Below are 17,028 nucleotides of genomic sequence, written 5' to 3' on the forward strand. Positions count from 1 at the left end.
CTAGTACACATTGGATCGCCTGTGAGCTAGCTGTATCAAAGATCGTACAAGTGTGTACAATCTTTGGCTGTATTGGGTGTACGATCTTTGGTATTACCACCGTCCCTTACCTTGCGCTAGCGCTCCTGTGAGCCATCATGGAAGCCATCAGTTCTTCCACGAACGAACTTGTCGAAAAAGTACTGAAGAATGCAGCGGAGGAACAGAAAAAATTCAAGTCTATTGATGTCAGTCGTGATATAGAACTCAACATAGACGTTGGGAATCTATTGGCAGTAGATCCTAATACACTGAACTTGAAGGCTTATGGGTAAGCATTGCATGTTGACTGACTTCTGTACACAAACTGTTTAATGTTACTATTGTTAGATACGTGTATCATCAAACACTGATATCAGCTGTAGCCTGTAGCAACCCACACTACCATGTACATTACAGATGTATGTATATTACTGCACTATTACAGTGTACTATACAGTTGTATACACTGTACCACAGAATACTTGGAGTGAACCGTGTTGTCGGTAACAATCTCCTCGAAAATCCGAAGTCTTTCTGGTCATACGTTCACTCTCTTCATACGGAGAACATAGGCAACGTGATAGGGGTTCCTTCCATGTACAGCCAAGGGAAGCTCTGCACCAGTGCCCAAGAGAAAGCTGAGTTGCTTAACTCCTACTTCCAGTCAGTGTTTACCAAGGTAACAGCAAATCATGCAGCCATGTTGGAACCTTCCCCATATGAGGACATTGGCCATCTCCATGTTCACAGGCCAGGCGTGGAAAAGCAACTTCTTCAATTGGATCCATCTAAAGCATGTGGGCCTGATGAAGTTCCGCCACGACTGCTGAAGATAGTTGCAACCGAGATTGCTCCGGCCCTTTCCTTCATCTTCCAGCAAAGCTACAACACAGGTGTAGTCCCACATCAGTGGAGGTAGGCCTTAGTTACACCCATCTTCAAATCCGTTGAGCGATCAGATCCTTCAGACTACAGGCCAATCTCACTGACGTGCATCTGTTCAAAGATAATGGAACATATCTTACTTAGTCATATCTCAAAACACATCTCTTCCAACAATATCCTCTTCAACAATCAACATGGCTTTCGCCAGAAGCTCTTCTCTACAATAACTCAACTCATTTCAGCCACTCATGACTGGGCCCACACCCTACATCTGAAAGACCAAACCGACATAATCTTTCTAGACTTCCAGAAAGCGTTCGATCGGGTACCGCACCATCACTTACAAACAAAGCTCAACTATTACGGAATCAGGGGGGACACCCTACACTGGATCATGGCTCTCCTCTCAAACAGACAACAGGCAGTAGTGGTGAATGGGTCTCCTTCCTCCTGGAAAGAAGTCACTTCTGGTGTCCCACAGGGATCTGTCATTGGCCCTGCACTTTTCTTGCTGTATATCAACGATATTCATACAAACATCAAGTCCACCACACGCTTCTTCGCTGATGATGGAGTGGTATATCGAGAAGTCAGGACTCAAACAGATCACAACATCCTCCAAGAAGATCTTGACACACTGTCAAACTGGTCCCAAAAATGGCTCATGGGCTTCAACATAAAGAAATGTGCTGTCCTTACAATAACCAAGAAAAGGGAACCCAGCACACACATGTATCAACTTGTTGGTGAAAGTATCCCGAGAGTTGACCATTATAAATACCTTGGCATTACAATATCACACGACTTACGTTGGAACCGCCACGCCAACAGATCCGGCATAAAGCAAATCACACTCTTGGCCTTCTTAGGAGTACTTTATCACCATGTTCCCAAGAAATAAAAAAACAGAGCCTATAAAAGCCCTTGTACGACCTCAGAATGTGGTGCTGAAGCCTGGAATCTTCACACGACCATGAGTATTGAAGATCTGGAGAGAGTTCAAAAAACTGCTGTCTGCTTCACTCATCGTGATTATAGGAAGAGCACATCTTCATCGCAGCTCGTGTCAAACCTGGGATGGGACCTCCTCCATACTCGTAGACTCTGTGCACAAGCAACCATGTTCTTCAAAATATGCCACAACCTCTTAGACATTCCTCTCCCACCAACCATTACCCCAGCCTTATTCATTGGTAGACGAGACCACTCCCTAAAACTCACCATTCCGGACGCAAATGTAGATGCCTTTAAGTATTCTTTTTACCCACGCACCGTCAGAATCTGGAACAAACTATCTTACGTAGCTGTTACTACACCCTCCCCAGCTACTTACCAGGAAGCTGCTGTCCCCATCATTAGAAGCATGCAGCCTCCCCCTGGATTCAGGCTCCTGTAAGCCCGGTCATGTTTTTACTTGCACTTCACACTATTTATTGTGAATATACTTTCCTAATCACTGTCAGCCTTTGACTGCACACATGCACATCATCCCGGTATAGCTTCCAGAGTGAGCTGCAAAAGGGATTACCACTTCAAGCTTCAAGCAAACCACAAGGACTGCCATTTGCATACTGGTGTAATATTTGCCATGCGTGTCATGATGTACAACTACAACTTACAAGTAGTGATGATCTACCATATAAAACACGCCTAAATTGTCTAACGTTACATGGAAAAAAATTTTTGTTGTTGCATGACCCTAACTATCTGTTCAACCCTAGTAAAGTTTTAAGTTCCAGTAAATAAACCGGCAAAAGCATTTGATCTGTGCATGAAATATGAAATGCTGGTTTATGAATTACTGTAAAACACGATATATTCGCGGCATGAAAATTTCGCGAATTGGAGCCGACGGCCTTTCCCGCAGCATGAAATTTTCGCAACTTGCCACTGCGGCATCCAATGGCAGTGCATATTGTGTAGGCATTTTAATGTACAATATGTACACGGTAAACCCTAATTTAAATAACGATATTAATTGTCATATGAGTCATATTTTCAAAAGGCTGTCACTCACAAGAGAAATGGAAGAATACAAACACAATGCAGCTAGTGTGTGGTACAAGTGCGAATCACTATTTTTCACTCCCTGTCAGGAGGAGAATCATGCCTATTGACAATGTTTGTGTAACCCCCCCCCCCCCACCCCACCCCCTGTAGTCAGACAGTCCACGATACACATTCATGTCGTACATTGAATGCTCCAGATTCTTAGAGTTATATGTACCGTATGTACGTTGTACCCCCTTTAGATGGAAAATGTGCAAGTTTGACCCCTGTCCTATCAAAGGTTTGTTGGGAGGGAAGGTATCAAAGCCCCGATACAGTTTTTTTTTTTTTTTTCCCCCGGAAGGGCTGCAAAAAGGAAGCCAGTCCAGCATGCTTTGCAGCAGAACATACGCAGTAAGCCCATTCTAGAGAATTGGAGGAAACGTCACGAAGCCACACTACCATTACAGTACCCCTATTTGATTTTTTTTTTTTTTTTTTTTTTTTTTTTTTGGGGGGGGGGATTCGAAACTTACCCAATCGGGACCCTATTTCAGGATTATTCAGTTACACATGTACATTGTACCGGAAAAATTTAGGATACAGGTGTAATAGACCCCTTATTTCAATGATTTTTCTGGATTTCTTCCCAAAATGAGCCCCTAAAATGTTTGTAACTTACCCCTTTTTCCCAAAATTGGGAATGTGCATGTGGTACAGATTCAAGACCACCTGCTGGGGGGGGGGGGGGGGGGGGGTTAAACCCTTTCTCTCAAGATACGGTCTTGCCATTTGATGGAATACATTTTTTTTTTTTTAAAGCCAGTTCTCTGTAAGGAATGGATTTAGTTCTAGTGACGAGATCTTTCTGTTTTTGCAGAACCAAGAAAGAAGAGTACCTGGCGTCGCTGGCAAGAGATGGGACACAACTTCTATTCAATGATTTATGGAAGGTACGAAATTTACCTTACTTGTACTGTAGGTCTTTCTTTCAGAGCTCAGTTGATTGTTCTTGTCAGATTATAGATGCAAGATACTGTACAGTAGAATGGCATAGTAATGCAGGTAAAGACAAAGCCTACAATACCAATCTTTCCCACTCTTTGTCCCTTAACTCAATATTTACCAAGGTATTTGAAGGAAGAGAAAGAGGAAAAGACAAACAATCCAATGAGTTGTGGCTTGTGTGTAGATTTAAAGAAACCTACAATTGTCTCCCGAATGCTGTAATATCAAATCCATGTGGCAACAATGTTTTAGTACAAGAGCAGTAGAACACACTGTATGATTTAGTATACAAAGTCAGACAATTTATACCACTAGTGTACATACACACTTTGGTGTGAATACTATATTTATAGGAATGTGTAGAAAAGTCAGTCAGAGATCTTACTTTTGTAGCTTGTAACAAGTGCAGTTTTGAAAGATTCTCCTATTTTTTTATTTTCTTCTCATTACTATTAAATACATGTAGCTCCCTGTGCAACGTGTGGACGAGGCAATCACAGTTAAGGTGGGTTGACTTGATGTTTTGGTACAATATTGTACAAATGTAGTCCCATTATTTGTTTATTGATTTCTTATGTATTGATCTGTTTGTTTGTAAAGTGATGTATACATAGTGTACTGTAAGAACTCATACTATTTGAATTGAATTTATGTGTAGACTAAAAAGTGATCTATTCTATGGAACCCTGCCCAGTGGTGACCTGCAAATTCCAATTTGTAATTTAAAATGTGTTTGTGATCAACAATCACTGCTAACAGACAGTATCAATAACTCAAGAGATTTCTTTAGAAGCTCTGTCTTTGTAAAGAAAATGTGTTGCTTTACATGTATGTACAAGTGTACCATTCATGAAAGATGATGAGTAGAGTCCCCCCTCCCCCTTCATATTCTTTCCTGTGTTGTGCTTTGACTGATAGTATAATGGTATACATTACTGAAATGCAAGTTTACATTGTACATTGTATGTCTACACATTATGATATCAGATATGGCAATGGTTTGTGGTTGAAACGAGGGCCCCATTTCATAAAAAGTTGATATGATTGCAACTCTTGCTGGAATAGCAATTGTCATTGTAATGACAAGAATCCAGCTTTCTGATTGGCTGTTGCTATGGGAAGCAAGAATTGCTGTCCTAACATCTTTTTTCTTTTTGATATGAAACAGTGCACAGAAGTGAATTTATATTTCATTATTACTTGTTGTTTTCTGTTGCACACCACAGCTCCCAGAACCCACCACAGTACTTCCTAGAGAGAAACATGTAAGTACAAAATGCAAACACTGTAGGTCTCACCCTGGTGTGATACTCAGTAATTGAATAGATGGATGGATACAATGTAGATAGATAGATAGATGGATGGATAGATAGATAGATAAATTGTGTTTCAGTACATTGGTAGTAATTGGATGACTGGAGAAAGCGGCAGAGAGGTAATCAATCAATTAAAATATGATTAAAGTAAGAGTAAACATTTTCAGTCAATAATCGCAAATAAACGCTTACTTGTTTGTTGTTTTTTTTTATTTGGTGAACACTGTATATATGTGACCCTGCACCTCAAAACAAACAAAAAGTTGCCAGACAAGAATTTTTACTTAAGACCATATCCTGAAAGAGCAGACTTTAAGCTTTAAAATGATGTATAACTCAAATCAAATGGACTCTCCTAACCTATCTAAATATTAGAAAGAAAGCACAAACTCAGGAAAAGTGTGAACTGAGAAAAGGGGCTCTGAAGTACAGTGTCTATTCAAGCGCTTAATCTTTACCAAACCGTGCTGGCTGTGCGATGAATGGGACAAAATAAAAAACAGGAAGTAAACCACCAGAATAACAACAATGAAGGGATTATCAAATTAAACTGAAATTAAGCCTGCCTCATTAACACATTCTGTCCATAATTAATGCAAACTTCCAAAGCAGTATCCCTGTCCTTTCAAAAGTTATTAGAGTTGAAAGTGAAGAGTGTGGACAAGGTTTTTTTTTAGAAATGAAAAAGGGATTCTACAGACACACCTAATCACACTATTCTACCAAAAATGTTCGAGATAAAGTGCTAAAAAAACCACACTTTCCTACCCGTTTTATGGTACCAAATTTTAGCATAATGTTAAAGAAGATCCGCTCTTTCAGAAAATGTGAAAAAGTCAAGTTCGGCTAGGTTGACCCATTTCACTTATTTTCAGTCCTCACGCAAAATCAGTGTGTGCGACTTTATGTTCGTTTTGAGGTGCACGGTCACATATGATGGCTCTTATGCAGAATACTAAAAAGTAATGTATGCAATCTTGTCCAAGTCAATACATTGTTCTTGTTGGCTTTCAGCATATAAGTAGTAGAATCAAATGTGCAAAATCTTATCTCAGATGAGATGATATTTATCTACATTCCCGTCATGTCTTGAATTCACCTCTAATTCTTAACCAATCTTTGATATGGCACTATTAAGAGAGGAAATCTCCAGACAGTCCTCTCAAAAATACTCTCTAAACTTTGTCACAGATGACAGTATCCTTTGTTTTGCTTGCCAGGTTTATTCTGTTACATCATTGCACAACATTTTCCTCCCTCTCGCCCAACTGCTCATTAGGGCAAGTGCCCATCTACATAATTTGCTCATCAGGGAGCCATGTAAATAGTTGTCCCAGTCCACCTGTATGGGCATGTGGTTCTGTGGTGCCCTAGCTGTGAAAGTATGACCTGTCCCTCGTGAAATTCATTCTGAAGCTTGTCATTTGTCGGCAGGTACCAAAGAAGAGGCCAGCCACAAAGTGGGAGCAGTACGCCAAGGTGAAGGGCATCCAGAAGAGGAGAAAGCCTGGAAAAATATGGGATGATGAAGAACAGGTTAGTACAACCGTGGAGCTACTGTACATGTTCGTTTTACATCCATGGTACAACTCTGGATCAGACAACAGCTCACCATTCATAATTTGAAATGTAGAGTACAAAGAAAAAAAAAATCCCTCCACACAAAATGAAACATGGAAGGGTCATATGCTATGTGGTATACATTGTACAGTGAACTCCCATTATAACGAAGTCCTTGGGACCGGCGGTTTTCTTTCGTTATATCGAAATTTCATTATAACCGAACGAATAAGCAATAAAAATACATAGAGTGGATACTCCTGCGGCCTGAATTTTTACTTTGTTGTAACCAGAATTTCGTTATAACGGGAGTGCACTGTACAAAGAGGAGCATGTGTCCAGCTGTATCTCAACATTACGTTTGCAGTATTAACATTTTTCTTTCGTATTCTTTTGATCTTTTTTCCTTCCGTCCGTCCGTCCGTCCTTCCGTCCGTCCGTAATGAATTTTGTGGACAAGGTAACTATCAAAACCTGTTGAGGTATCCTAATGAAACTTGGCATGTATGTGTATTAGGGGGTGAAGTTGTGCCTATCAACTTTTGGGTGCACATGCTCAAGGTCAAAGGTCAAAAGGTCAAGATCAAATACATAAAATTTCACTATTTCCACCACATCTATTGAATGCCTGAAGATATTTTCTTGAAACTTAGTGTATACATGTATTACCCAATTAAGATTCTCTGGTGAAAGTTTGGGTCATGAGGTCAAAGGTCAAAGGTCAAAAGGTCAGGGTCAAATACATAAAATTTCACTATTTCCACCATATCTATTGAATGCCTGAAGATATTCTCTTGAAACTTAGTGTATACATGTATTACCCAATTAAGATTCTCTGGTAAAATTTTGGGTCATGAGGTCAAAGGTCAAAAGGTCAAGTAAAAATATTAAAACTTCTTTTTTTTCTCCATACCTTGGAAAATTGTTCAAGGTATCTTCATGGAACATAGTATATACATATACTGACTGGAAGTGATTATCTAGAGAATGTAGGGTTCATGAGGTCAAAGGTCAGGGGTCAAAGGTCAAGTGCAACACTTCAAAATTTTACTATTTCCCTCCTATCATGCAATGCCAGCAGGGTTATTTTTTTTTTACACTTGGTGTATACATGCATACATGTGTAACCTAATAGAAATTCTCTGGAAAGTTTTTTTTTCTTCTTTTTTTGCCTCAAAGGTCAAAAGGTCAAAGATCAAGTGAAAGTGCTGAACTAACTTTTTCCTCCATATCTCGGAAGTGGCTCAAGTTATCTTGAAACTTAGTACATATTATGCATGTTCTACCTGAAAGTGATTATCTTATGAATTTTAGGGTCAAGGGCCAGATGAAAATGGTAACAATTTACTATTCAATTCAGAAATTGCACTTTTTCTCCACACCTGTACCTTGAAAATTACTCAATGCCTAAATGTATGAATGGGTCAAAGTCGAGTTAAAGTCCTTAAATCCCTAGTTACATGCTCTCCTATTCATCCAATTAAACCTAGGTCAAGGAAGGTGAACATTCAACACATTTGTGACAAACTTGTCATTTCAATATTTTGCCAATTTTGTGAAAATGTAATCACACATTGTCCACATGTACTATCTAGACCTATTGGGAAAATCATGCATTATGGCGGAGGCATACCAGTCGCCAAAGCGACATTTCTAGTTTTTTTTTGTATTGGCCAAGGGCAGAATGTGAGGTATAGTATGCAAGTATCGTACAGTCACATGTTTATCAGATCATGTTACTATTGTCATTTCTTCAGTGTGGACTGACAAAGACCAAATAGAGAATACTAAACATTAAAAAAAAAAAAGATAATTCATATATATTACAGTTGGAAGCTTGTCAAAGAGAATAAGAGATTATGTCTCTATTTCTCTTATCTGACTATGTCTGTGTATATATATCTCCGAGATTCCCAGTCTGTCTATCATTTGTACACATGATTTTTCTTTCATTTTGCATTGCCTGCCCTGTGTAGAAATGGATCCCCCGCTATGGTTACAAGAGTAAGAATGACCTGAAACGTGACTGGCTGCTAGAGGTGCCAGACAATGCAGGTAAATTTCAGCAACCTTTAACCCCAACCTTTGGTGGATGAGAGCTCTGAAATAAAGTTCCTAATTTTTCTAACTAGCCAACATGTCAATTAATTGATATTGATTTTAATACATTGTATCAGATGATACTTGTACCTATTGCATCATTAACTGCACCATATCCAATCTTTGTAGTGAAGAAGTTATCTTTTGAAAGCTTTTATGATTTGATAGGATGTCTGATACCCCCCCCCCCCCCAAAAAAAAAAAAAAAAAAAAAAAGAAGTAATATTAGGAGGCAAATGTGACTCATTTTATCCAAACTGAGTAGCAAGTTGCTGTTACCAAGTACTCAATTATTGTTTTCATACATATCTATTGGAATTTCAGAAGCTTTATTTTATCACATAAACATTTCTCATACTTAGAAATGTCCTATTTCTAACAATTGGGAATGTCACATGAAAGTAATTTTCAGAAAGCACTAAGTTTCCTTAATTCACATAGAATTTCTTTTCCAAATTAAATCTACTTTTTCAAATTAAAATAGGAGCAAGAGCTCTGTTATACAATCTCAGTATAAATCTGTGCCCTTTGCAAGCAATATCTTTGGTAGCTGATCTGTTTTTGAAGCTGTCTCATTCATTCAGATCAATCATGTTATGTATCCATGTTCTTCCATCAGGCCTATGTAGACCATGTTTACCAGTCTTGATATGTTTAACCCTTCTCGTCTTGTGTGTTGAAGATCCCTATGAAGATCAGTTTGGCAAGAAGAAGAAAGCCAAGCAGGAGAGGGTTGCCAAAAATGAGCTCCAGAGACTCAGGAACATTGCGAGACAGAGAAAGGGGAAAGGTAATGATGACACACCCTGAGCAAAACATACCAGAACATGTACAAAAGCCGCCTCCCTGCCTGCCCTCGGCAACTAAAACTCACTGGTGGGAAAGTGAAATGAACAACCTCTTGCCTATTGCTGGAGCATGATTTGGCAAGCCAGCGAGTTTCATGTTATTACCTTTTTCAGATTTTTAGATTTCGGATGCATTCAGACATTCCTTTTCATCTGTCCAAATTTAAGCTTTTCTAGTGATCTAAATCGTAATTCAGCATTATTCCCATTTTGATTCAAATAATTTGACAATATGTCAACTACATTGTCACATTGTTTTGAATACCAAATTACAGCTCAGCACAGATCATGCCCTTTCGAGTGTGCATAACAGCATCTAGTACTTTGTTTTGTCAAATCCCAGCTCAAGATTCATGGAGATTGTTTGACAAGATACATTTTTTTTTTTTGCAAAATTATGTCAGATATGCCATTTAGTTTGTTAGATGGTTAATATACTCAAAAACAAAACAAAACAAAAAAAACAAAACAAAACATTGTTTCTTACATAATTTTATCCTTGATAGTAGGAAAATGTTATCCACTATTTGTAGACAAGGTGTCGATGGGAAAATGATTCAAGTAGAGAGAAACAGGAAAACAGTCAATACTTTGAAACCGTAATATTGAAAATAGCTCAAAAGTACCAAAACAGACATTTGTGGTCGTGCCAATTACGGCTGTGCTGTTATTAAAGGGGGGGGGGGCGTGGCTTCCTTGCCCCAAAGGGTAATTTAGGTGAGAGGGAGAAATGATTTTTTTTTTTTTCCTAAGGCCTTGCCAAGGGTCCTTTGACCAACATCAGTTGTACCTCACTGATGTGCATAATGGAGGAAATTTCATTTTCATTTCATAGTTCAATATCATGCCAAGATGCAGAAACTCCCCCACAACTGTATCTGGCAACAGTCAGAAACTAAGAGGTACAGTTTGATTATGAATGCCTTTCATACCAGAATTTGTAATGCGAGATATGAGGGTCTCGACCAGAAATGACCCAATCCTTAGCTCAAGATGACAGCCTTAGAATGATGAGCATTTAGCAAAGTTCTTGTCACACATCCATGGACTTGTGAAATTTGATTACTGTAATAAAGATTTTCTCATATGATGGCTAAAAGAGAAGCAAGTTTTTATGCCTCCGCCACGAAGTGGTGCCGGAGGCATTATGTTTTCGGGTTGTCCGTCCGTCCGTCCGTCCGTACGTACGTCCGTACGTCTGTACGTCCGTACGTCCGTCCGCTTTCGTTTACGCGATAACTTGAGTAATATTTACTGGAATGTTACCAAACTTGGTCCAAGTATGAAGTATGATGGGGCAATGATTTGATTAGATTTTGGGTGAAATTGGCTACAGGTCAAAGGTCAAAGGTCAAGGTCAAATCATGAAATTATATCCGTTTACGCGATAACTCAAGACTGGATGGAGCACATTTCACCAAACTTTGTTGGAGGATGATGTATGATGGGACAATTACTTGATTAGTTTTTCAGTGAAATCGGACAGAGGTCAAAGGTCAGAGATCAAGGTCAAATCCTAAAATTTATCTGTTTACGTGATAACTCAAAACTGGATGAAGCAGCTTTCACCAAACTTGGTCCAAGGATGATGTATGATGGGACAATTAGTTGAGTAGATTTTAGTGACATTGGCAAGAGGTCAAAGGTCAAAAGGTCAAGGTCAAATGCTAAAAATGTTGCTATTTCCCCCATATCTATGCAATGCCCGCAGTTATTTTCTTGAAACTTAGTGTAGACATGTACTACTGCGTAAAGATTCTCCAGAGAGAGTTTCATGTCATAAGGTCAAAGGTCAAATGGTCAAAGGTTAGGTGAAAATGTTGCAATATCACTTTTCTGGCAAATGGTTCAATGTATCTTCATGGAACTTGGTACATATGCATGTACTGACTGGCAGGGATTATCTAGGGAATTTAGGGGTCATGGGTCAATAGTCAGGAGGTCAAAGGTCAAGGTAAACTCCTCAAAATGTTACTATTTCCCTCATATACTAATTATGCAATGATTGCATTATTAGTTTTAAAATTTAATGTATTACTTAATGGAGATTCTCTTGGAAATTCCCAGCCAAAAGGTCAAAGGTCAAAGGTTAAGGGTCAAAGGTCAGGTTTAAATGAAAAAAAAAAAGATATTTGTATTTTGTACTGTAATTACTCTTTCTTCATACCTTGGAAACTATACTCAATGCATATAAACTTATAATAAGGTCGGTCAGAAATCAAGTAAAAATTTTCACTTCCCCAAATATGTGTACCTGCACTCTTTAATAGACAATTATAGCAAACCCAGTTCGTGGAAAGTGAACATTCAAGATATTTCTGACAAACCTGTTATTTCGATATTTTGCCAGTTATGTGAAACTGTCATCACACATTGTGAAGACATTGTACTGTACACCTACTGGGAGAATCATTCATTATGGCAGAGGCATCAGTCGCCATAGCGACATTTCTAGTTTTTTCATTTGTTTCTTTGTCTGTATTTGTGATTTTGATCCTTATTTTCACAGTTCCTGGAGTTGGGCTGACGCCGACAGAGAACCCCTCAAAGTCTCAAATAAACAAGGCGATTCATCTGTCTAAACATTCAACAGCATCAATAGGCAAATTTGAAAACAAACTGGTAGGTACCTAAAGTCAAAACATTAGTTATGATTTTTCCCCTTACATTTTCTCATGCTCCTGTGCCTTGTATAATTTCAACTCTGAACTATAATATTTGTTGTTGTTGGCATTATAAGCAGACATGCTTGCCAGTAATCTGGCTGAATTTAATTTGTGGGTGATTTGAATGCTGAATTGAAGTGTCTGGCACTGAGATGATGTTTGCAAGAAGTAGGGATGTCACACTTTTGTGATTGCCAAAGCAATTTCACACTTATATTGAGTGAAGTAGCTGTCTGAATCTGTTTTTGTTTCAGAGCTGAAAGGAATGTTTGTTGTGAAATACTTGATTTGTTTCCTCATAGTCAGTTTATTTGAATACTCAAACCCATTATTAGACAGGTTTTTTTTTTACTTCTAGGCTACATAAAAGATAGAAATGTCAGTTGAGATGTAATGATGAATGTGACCACATATTGGTGTTTGGGGCTGTAACAATCATTTCCACGGCTTGTGTTATCACACAAATAACTTGCTATCACAATTATCACATTACTTGTCACTTGTATGTGTGTACAGTATTGAATGGTAGAAATATTGATGTTAATGTGCAAAAAGTATTCATGGAAGTGCCCTGATGATTTTCTGTTTAGAAAGAAATGGAATGAGAATCTATTCAGTGGTCAATTGTTAGGATCCATTTAAAATCACACAATGAACAAGCTTTGATACATTATGTAACTTTCTTTGTTAATAGCCTAAAGAACCTGACGTGAAAAATCTTGGAAAAAGAAGAAAGGTAAGCATATCGACAACATCTTCCTTTTACCTTGGTGTACGTTTTTGTACACACTGCTCCTCTAGCCCCTCCCACCCCTTCTTTGATAGATTGTGTCCTTTTTTTCACACAAGTTGTATACACAAACCTTCTGTTGTGTTTTTGTTTTCTCCAGCTCTTAAAAACAACAAAAAACAAAACAACAACAGTAGTATGACCGATGCTTTCTTTACAATACTTTCTTACGTAAAGACTTAAGAAGCCAACCCTGCTGGGGCATTTGCCAGGATGGATGCTAAAAGAAAGATATTGCTGAATATCCAAATGATATGAGTCTAATTGACGCTACTCTTTTTCTGCCCCCCCCCCCCCCCCCCCGGGGGGGGGGGGGGGGCAGTTTTAATAGTAGTATTAGTGAGATAGGAACCAATAGTTCATATTTGAACACTGGCCATCATGTGTGTACAGTCCTGACTCACTCTACTGTAGCTTCTCTTCCTGATTCAGCCAACTTGTGGATACAAAATGGTTGTATTTTTGTCTGCACGAAACTCTTTCATCTCTCAACACCGTAATTCTATTGTTGACAGGTATGAGGAGTTGTATGGTCGAGTCCATATTTCTGTCATGTGTGTCCGTTTGTGACATTGGTTGAAGCCAGTAATATGATTGCCAAGGCAGAGAATTATCAAGGTCACTTTATGAGACCAGTGAATGTTTTATAGCTGTTTTTTTTATGATTAGATAGAGCCCCATAAAATTCACAAACATTGCAGTCGGTTGCTATTAAAACAAACAAGCAAAGTCCAATCTCCCATTTCTCAGTTAAAGCATGTTGTGTATTGTAAAACATGAATTCGTGGCATGAATTTTTCACGAATTGGAGCAGAAGGCCTTTTTTTGCGGCATGAAATTTTTGTGAACTGCCACTTGCATTCAATGCATATATTGTAAAAAAGAACTTTCGCATGCATATTAATTTTGCGAATCTTCGCGTTCGCGAAATTCGCGAAGTTTAAATGCACGGAAACATTCCTCTTTTTACAGTATTTGATTTCAGGGATAGCAATCAACACTGCTGTTTGTATAGAACTGATAAATGATGTTCATATTTTGGGGTCCAGGTTCTGTGATTTTTCCTTTTAGTTCAGTTGTTTTGACTTTCAAGTTTATGTAGTTACAGAGTGTAGTTAAAAGAGGAGCATTTAAATACATCCATTAATTTACTTTGTCTATTCATGGCTTCAGTTTGACCCTGTGATGGGTTCACTGAAGAAGGAACAAGATCTCCAGAAGGATGTTATAGCTGGTCTGATGAGAGGCAAGCCAGAGATGAATGTAACCAAGGTGAGATTCTCATTCTGTGTTTCCCTTAACCCACTCCGTACTGAATTCGGAAATCCCCACAAACTTAGTACACAGGCCACCAGGTTCCCAAGCCATAGGGAACGGGTTAATTTCCTTTGCCAGTCGTGGATCTCTTTGGATCATTAACTCTTTATGTGCCATGGTGTAAACCCCCTGTGTGCCACATTATTCTGAGACAGCAATGTCGTCCTAATTTGGGAAAACATCCTGTGTTTCAAATCTGTAGGGCTTTTTACACTTGTGAATTTTTGCTTAGTCCCATACCAACGGTGGGGCTAAGGGGGGGGGGGGGGGGGGGGGGGCTTAGCCCCACCGTTGCCCCACCTTAGCCCCACCGTTGGTACCGGACTTTCCTTAGCCCACTTTCTGTTTACACTTGTTTTTGCCAAAGTGGGCTAGCCCCACCAATAATCCCGTACTATCTGGCCCTGCAAAATAGCAGGGTTAGCACCTCAATTGCGATGCCAAGCAAGCGAGTGTAAACAGAACGAAAAAATAATCTGGGGCTAAGCGACAGAGATGAAGTCCGACCCCCACTGACCAATCAGAAACGAGGTAATCAATTGCTGCCGGTGTGTGCGTGTACTTGTACAGCGCACAGCGTAATCATGAATATTCATGTGGTTTGAAAAGTACGGGACTAAGAAATACGAGTGTAAAAAGGTCAATTTTCTCCTTAGTCCAGGACAAGAGCTTAGTACGGGATTTATTGGCAAGTGTAAAAAGCTGAAAAAAATGGTACGGGACTAACAATAGTCCTGGGTCAGAGAAAGTAGGGGGTCAAGATACACAAGTGTAAAAAGGGCTTATGTAACTTAGAGATTTCTGTGACCCTCAATATGTAATGAGCAAAGTTGAAGAGAAAATGCTAAGCTTTGGTTTGATGTAAATTGTATGACAGATCTATGAGTATTTTTCTTTCAAATGACCAGTAAATGCATAATTGTTGAGCCATTACTTTTGCCTACAAAACAGTGACCGAAAGTTAGAATTTGCTCACAAATCGAGTAAGGAACACTGCCTGATATTCAATCACCACTTGAAATGCGAGCTTTCAAGTGACAGGAATGGAACCACGAGAAACCCTTTCATTGTGCTGTGGCATTTGGCGATTTATTGATCGGTTTGTGCGGGTTTTGCGTGTGAGCAGAATATGCGAAGTTGGCACGCCTTCGACTGAGTCAGGCGTGCGAACGTGGCACATACATGTAAAGAGTTAATGGGGAAAATCCTCCTTACATGACATAGCAGTATTATCTATTAGATGCCTTTTTAACAAAGTGTTTGTCCCCATGTTCAAAATCTTTGTGCTCGTAAAGAATCTTCTGCATTTATTGGCGATTGCCATCACCACACAAAAGTCTTTTTGTCAGCCTCTATTCATGTCTCAGACATGCAACAAGTAGCATAGCAGGTCTGGGAACTTTTCCTTTCATAATGATAAGATGGACTTTGTAATTATTGATATTCCACAAAATGGCTACCATCATGATACTGAATTTCAAGGTTGATTTCTTTTCACATTCGTCTGTCTACATGCAGATACAATGTATGCTGATGTATGTCAAACTCTCAAATGCAATGGTGTCATAATTTCATAGAGCAAAGTTTAATTGCTTTGGAATACAGGCGATAAATGGAGACTCAAAAGATGTACTCTGGACTAATGTTGCGTATTTTGAAGCAGTCCCTGCTTTAAAATACAATCAATTTGTATGTTGTATTCAAATAAGTGTTGTTTGTTCTTTTGATTGCTTATGGATAAATCATATGCTGTAAAGACCTCAGTTCTACACATCTTAATCTATTGTGTTGATTTCATTTTAAACCAGCAGTTATTGAAGAATGTTGTGATGGGCGCTCTCAAAAAGTGGGGGCCCTTGGCGTTTAATATGACTACCTTGTTACGTTATTGGTACATATTTAAGGGGAAATGAGTATAAAGTGAATAACTGACTCTGAATTGTGCCCACCTTTTCCCTCACTGCATACCCTCCAGGCGGTCAACAGACAGATCCGGGAGGAGCAGGAAGGGGCTGCTGCAGAGAGGCGGACAGGCAAGAAAGGGGGCAAGCGTGGAAAGGAGAAGGGATCCCGGAAAGCCCTGCCGAAGACGGCCGGCAGGAAAAGGACCAAAGGAGGCAAACGGGGCAAGAAGCGATGATCAAACCCATTGTCACACCAGTCGAAACTCGTATTGTTGGCATCGTGACTGACTTTAATACACCATCTCCAAGAAGCTCTATCTGTTATGCCTTAACTCTTCTGAGGCAACACCAGAAGTGCTTTTGCTTATTGGACCTGCAGGCGGCGACCAAGAATTCCTGACTTCTATGAATGACATCCATTCAATGACAAGACCTTATATATGAAAGCTGTTTGAATGACATTACTTCTCTTCCGATAGAGCTTCCAACGGATCACACAGATGGGACCCATCTTTAGTGAGAGAGTGGACACTGTCATCAGTTATCATGCTTCTGGTGACTTTTTGTGTTGAGGTCATTGTGGGACGTCACTGTTGTCATGTAAAATTTTGCAAATTCATCGCC

The 17,028-nt window shown here is 39.2% G+C and overlaps 1 protein-coding gene across 1 annotated transcript; it reads left to right on the forward strand.

The window, feature by feature from the left end:
- The first annotated feature begins 94 nt into the window (after nucleotides 1-94).
- LOC139742028 (ribosome biogenesis regulatory protein homolog) lies at nucleotides 95-16,812 on the forward strand. The gene is made up of 11 exons (XM_071652589.1): nucleotides 95-310; nucleotides 3,776-3,848; nucleotides 4,370-4,408; nucleotides 5,130-5,168; nucleotides 6,654-6,755; nucleotides 8,756-8,834; nucleotides 9,562-9,669; nucleotides 12,237-12,349; nucleotides 13,088-13,129; nucleotides 14,357-14,455; nucleotides 16,476-16,812. Exons 1-11 carry the CDS (start codon nucleotides 138-140, stop codon nucleotides 16,638-16,640), a joined length of 1,032 nt encoding a protein of 343 aa, XP_071508690.1. The 5' UTR covers nucleotides 95-137; the 3' UTR covers nucleotides 16,641-16,812.
- The last annotated feature ends 216 nt before the right edge of the window (nucleotides 16,813-17,028 follow it).

Source organism: Diadema antillarum, unplaced genomic scaffold (assembly GCF_040938485.1).
Source record: "Diadema antillarum isolate AM-2024a unplaced genomic scaffold, OU_Dant_1.0 seq00000973_RagTag, whole genome shotgun sequence".
Taxonomy (NCBI): Eukaryota; Metazoa; Echinodermata; class Echinoidea; order Diadematoida; family Diadematidae; genus Diadema; species Diadema antillarum.

Coding starts and splice junctions, on each gene's coding strand:
- LOC139742028 (XM_071652589.1), top strand. CDS start 138: ATGGAAGCCATCAGTTCTTCCACGAACGAACTTGTCGAAAAAGTACTG. Junction 4,409..5,129: donor ACGAGGCAATCACAGTTAAG/GTGGGTTGACTT, acceptor TGCACACCACAG/CTCCCAGAACCCACCACAGT. Junction 6,756..8,755: donor TATGGGATGATGAAGAACAG/GTTAGTACAACC, acceptor TGCCCTGTGTAG/AAATGGATCCCCCGCTATGG.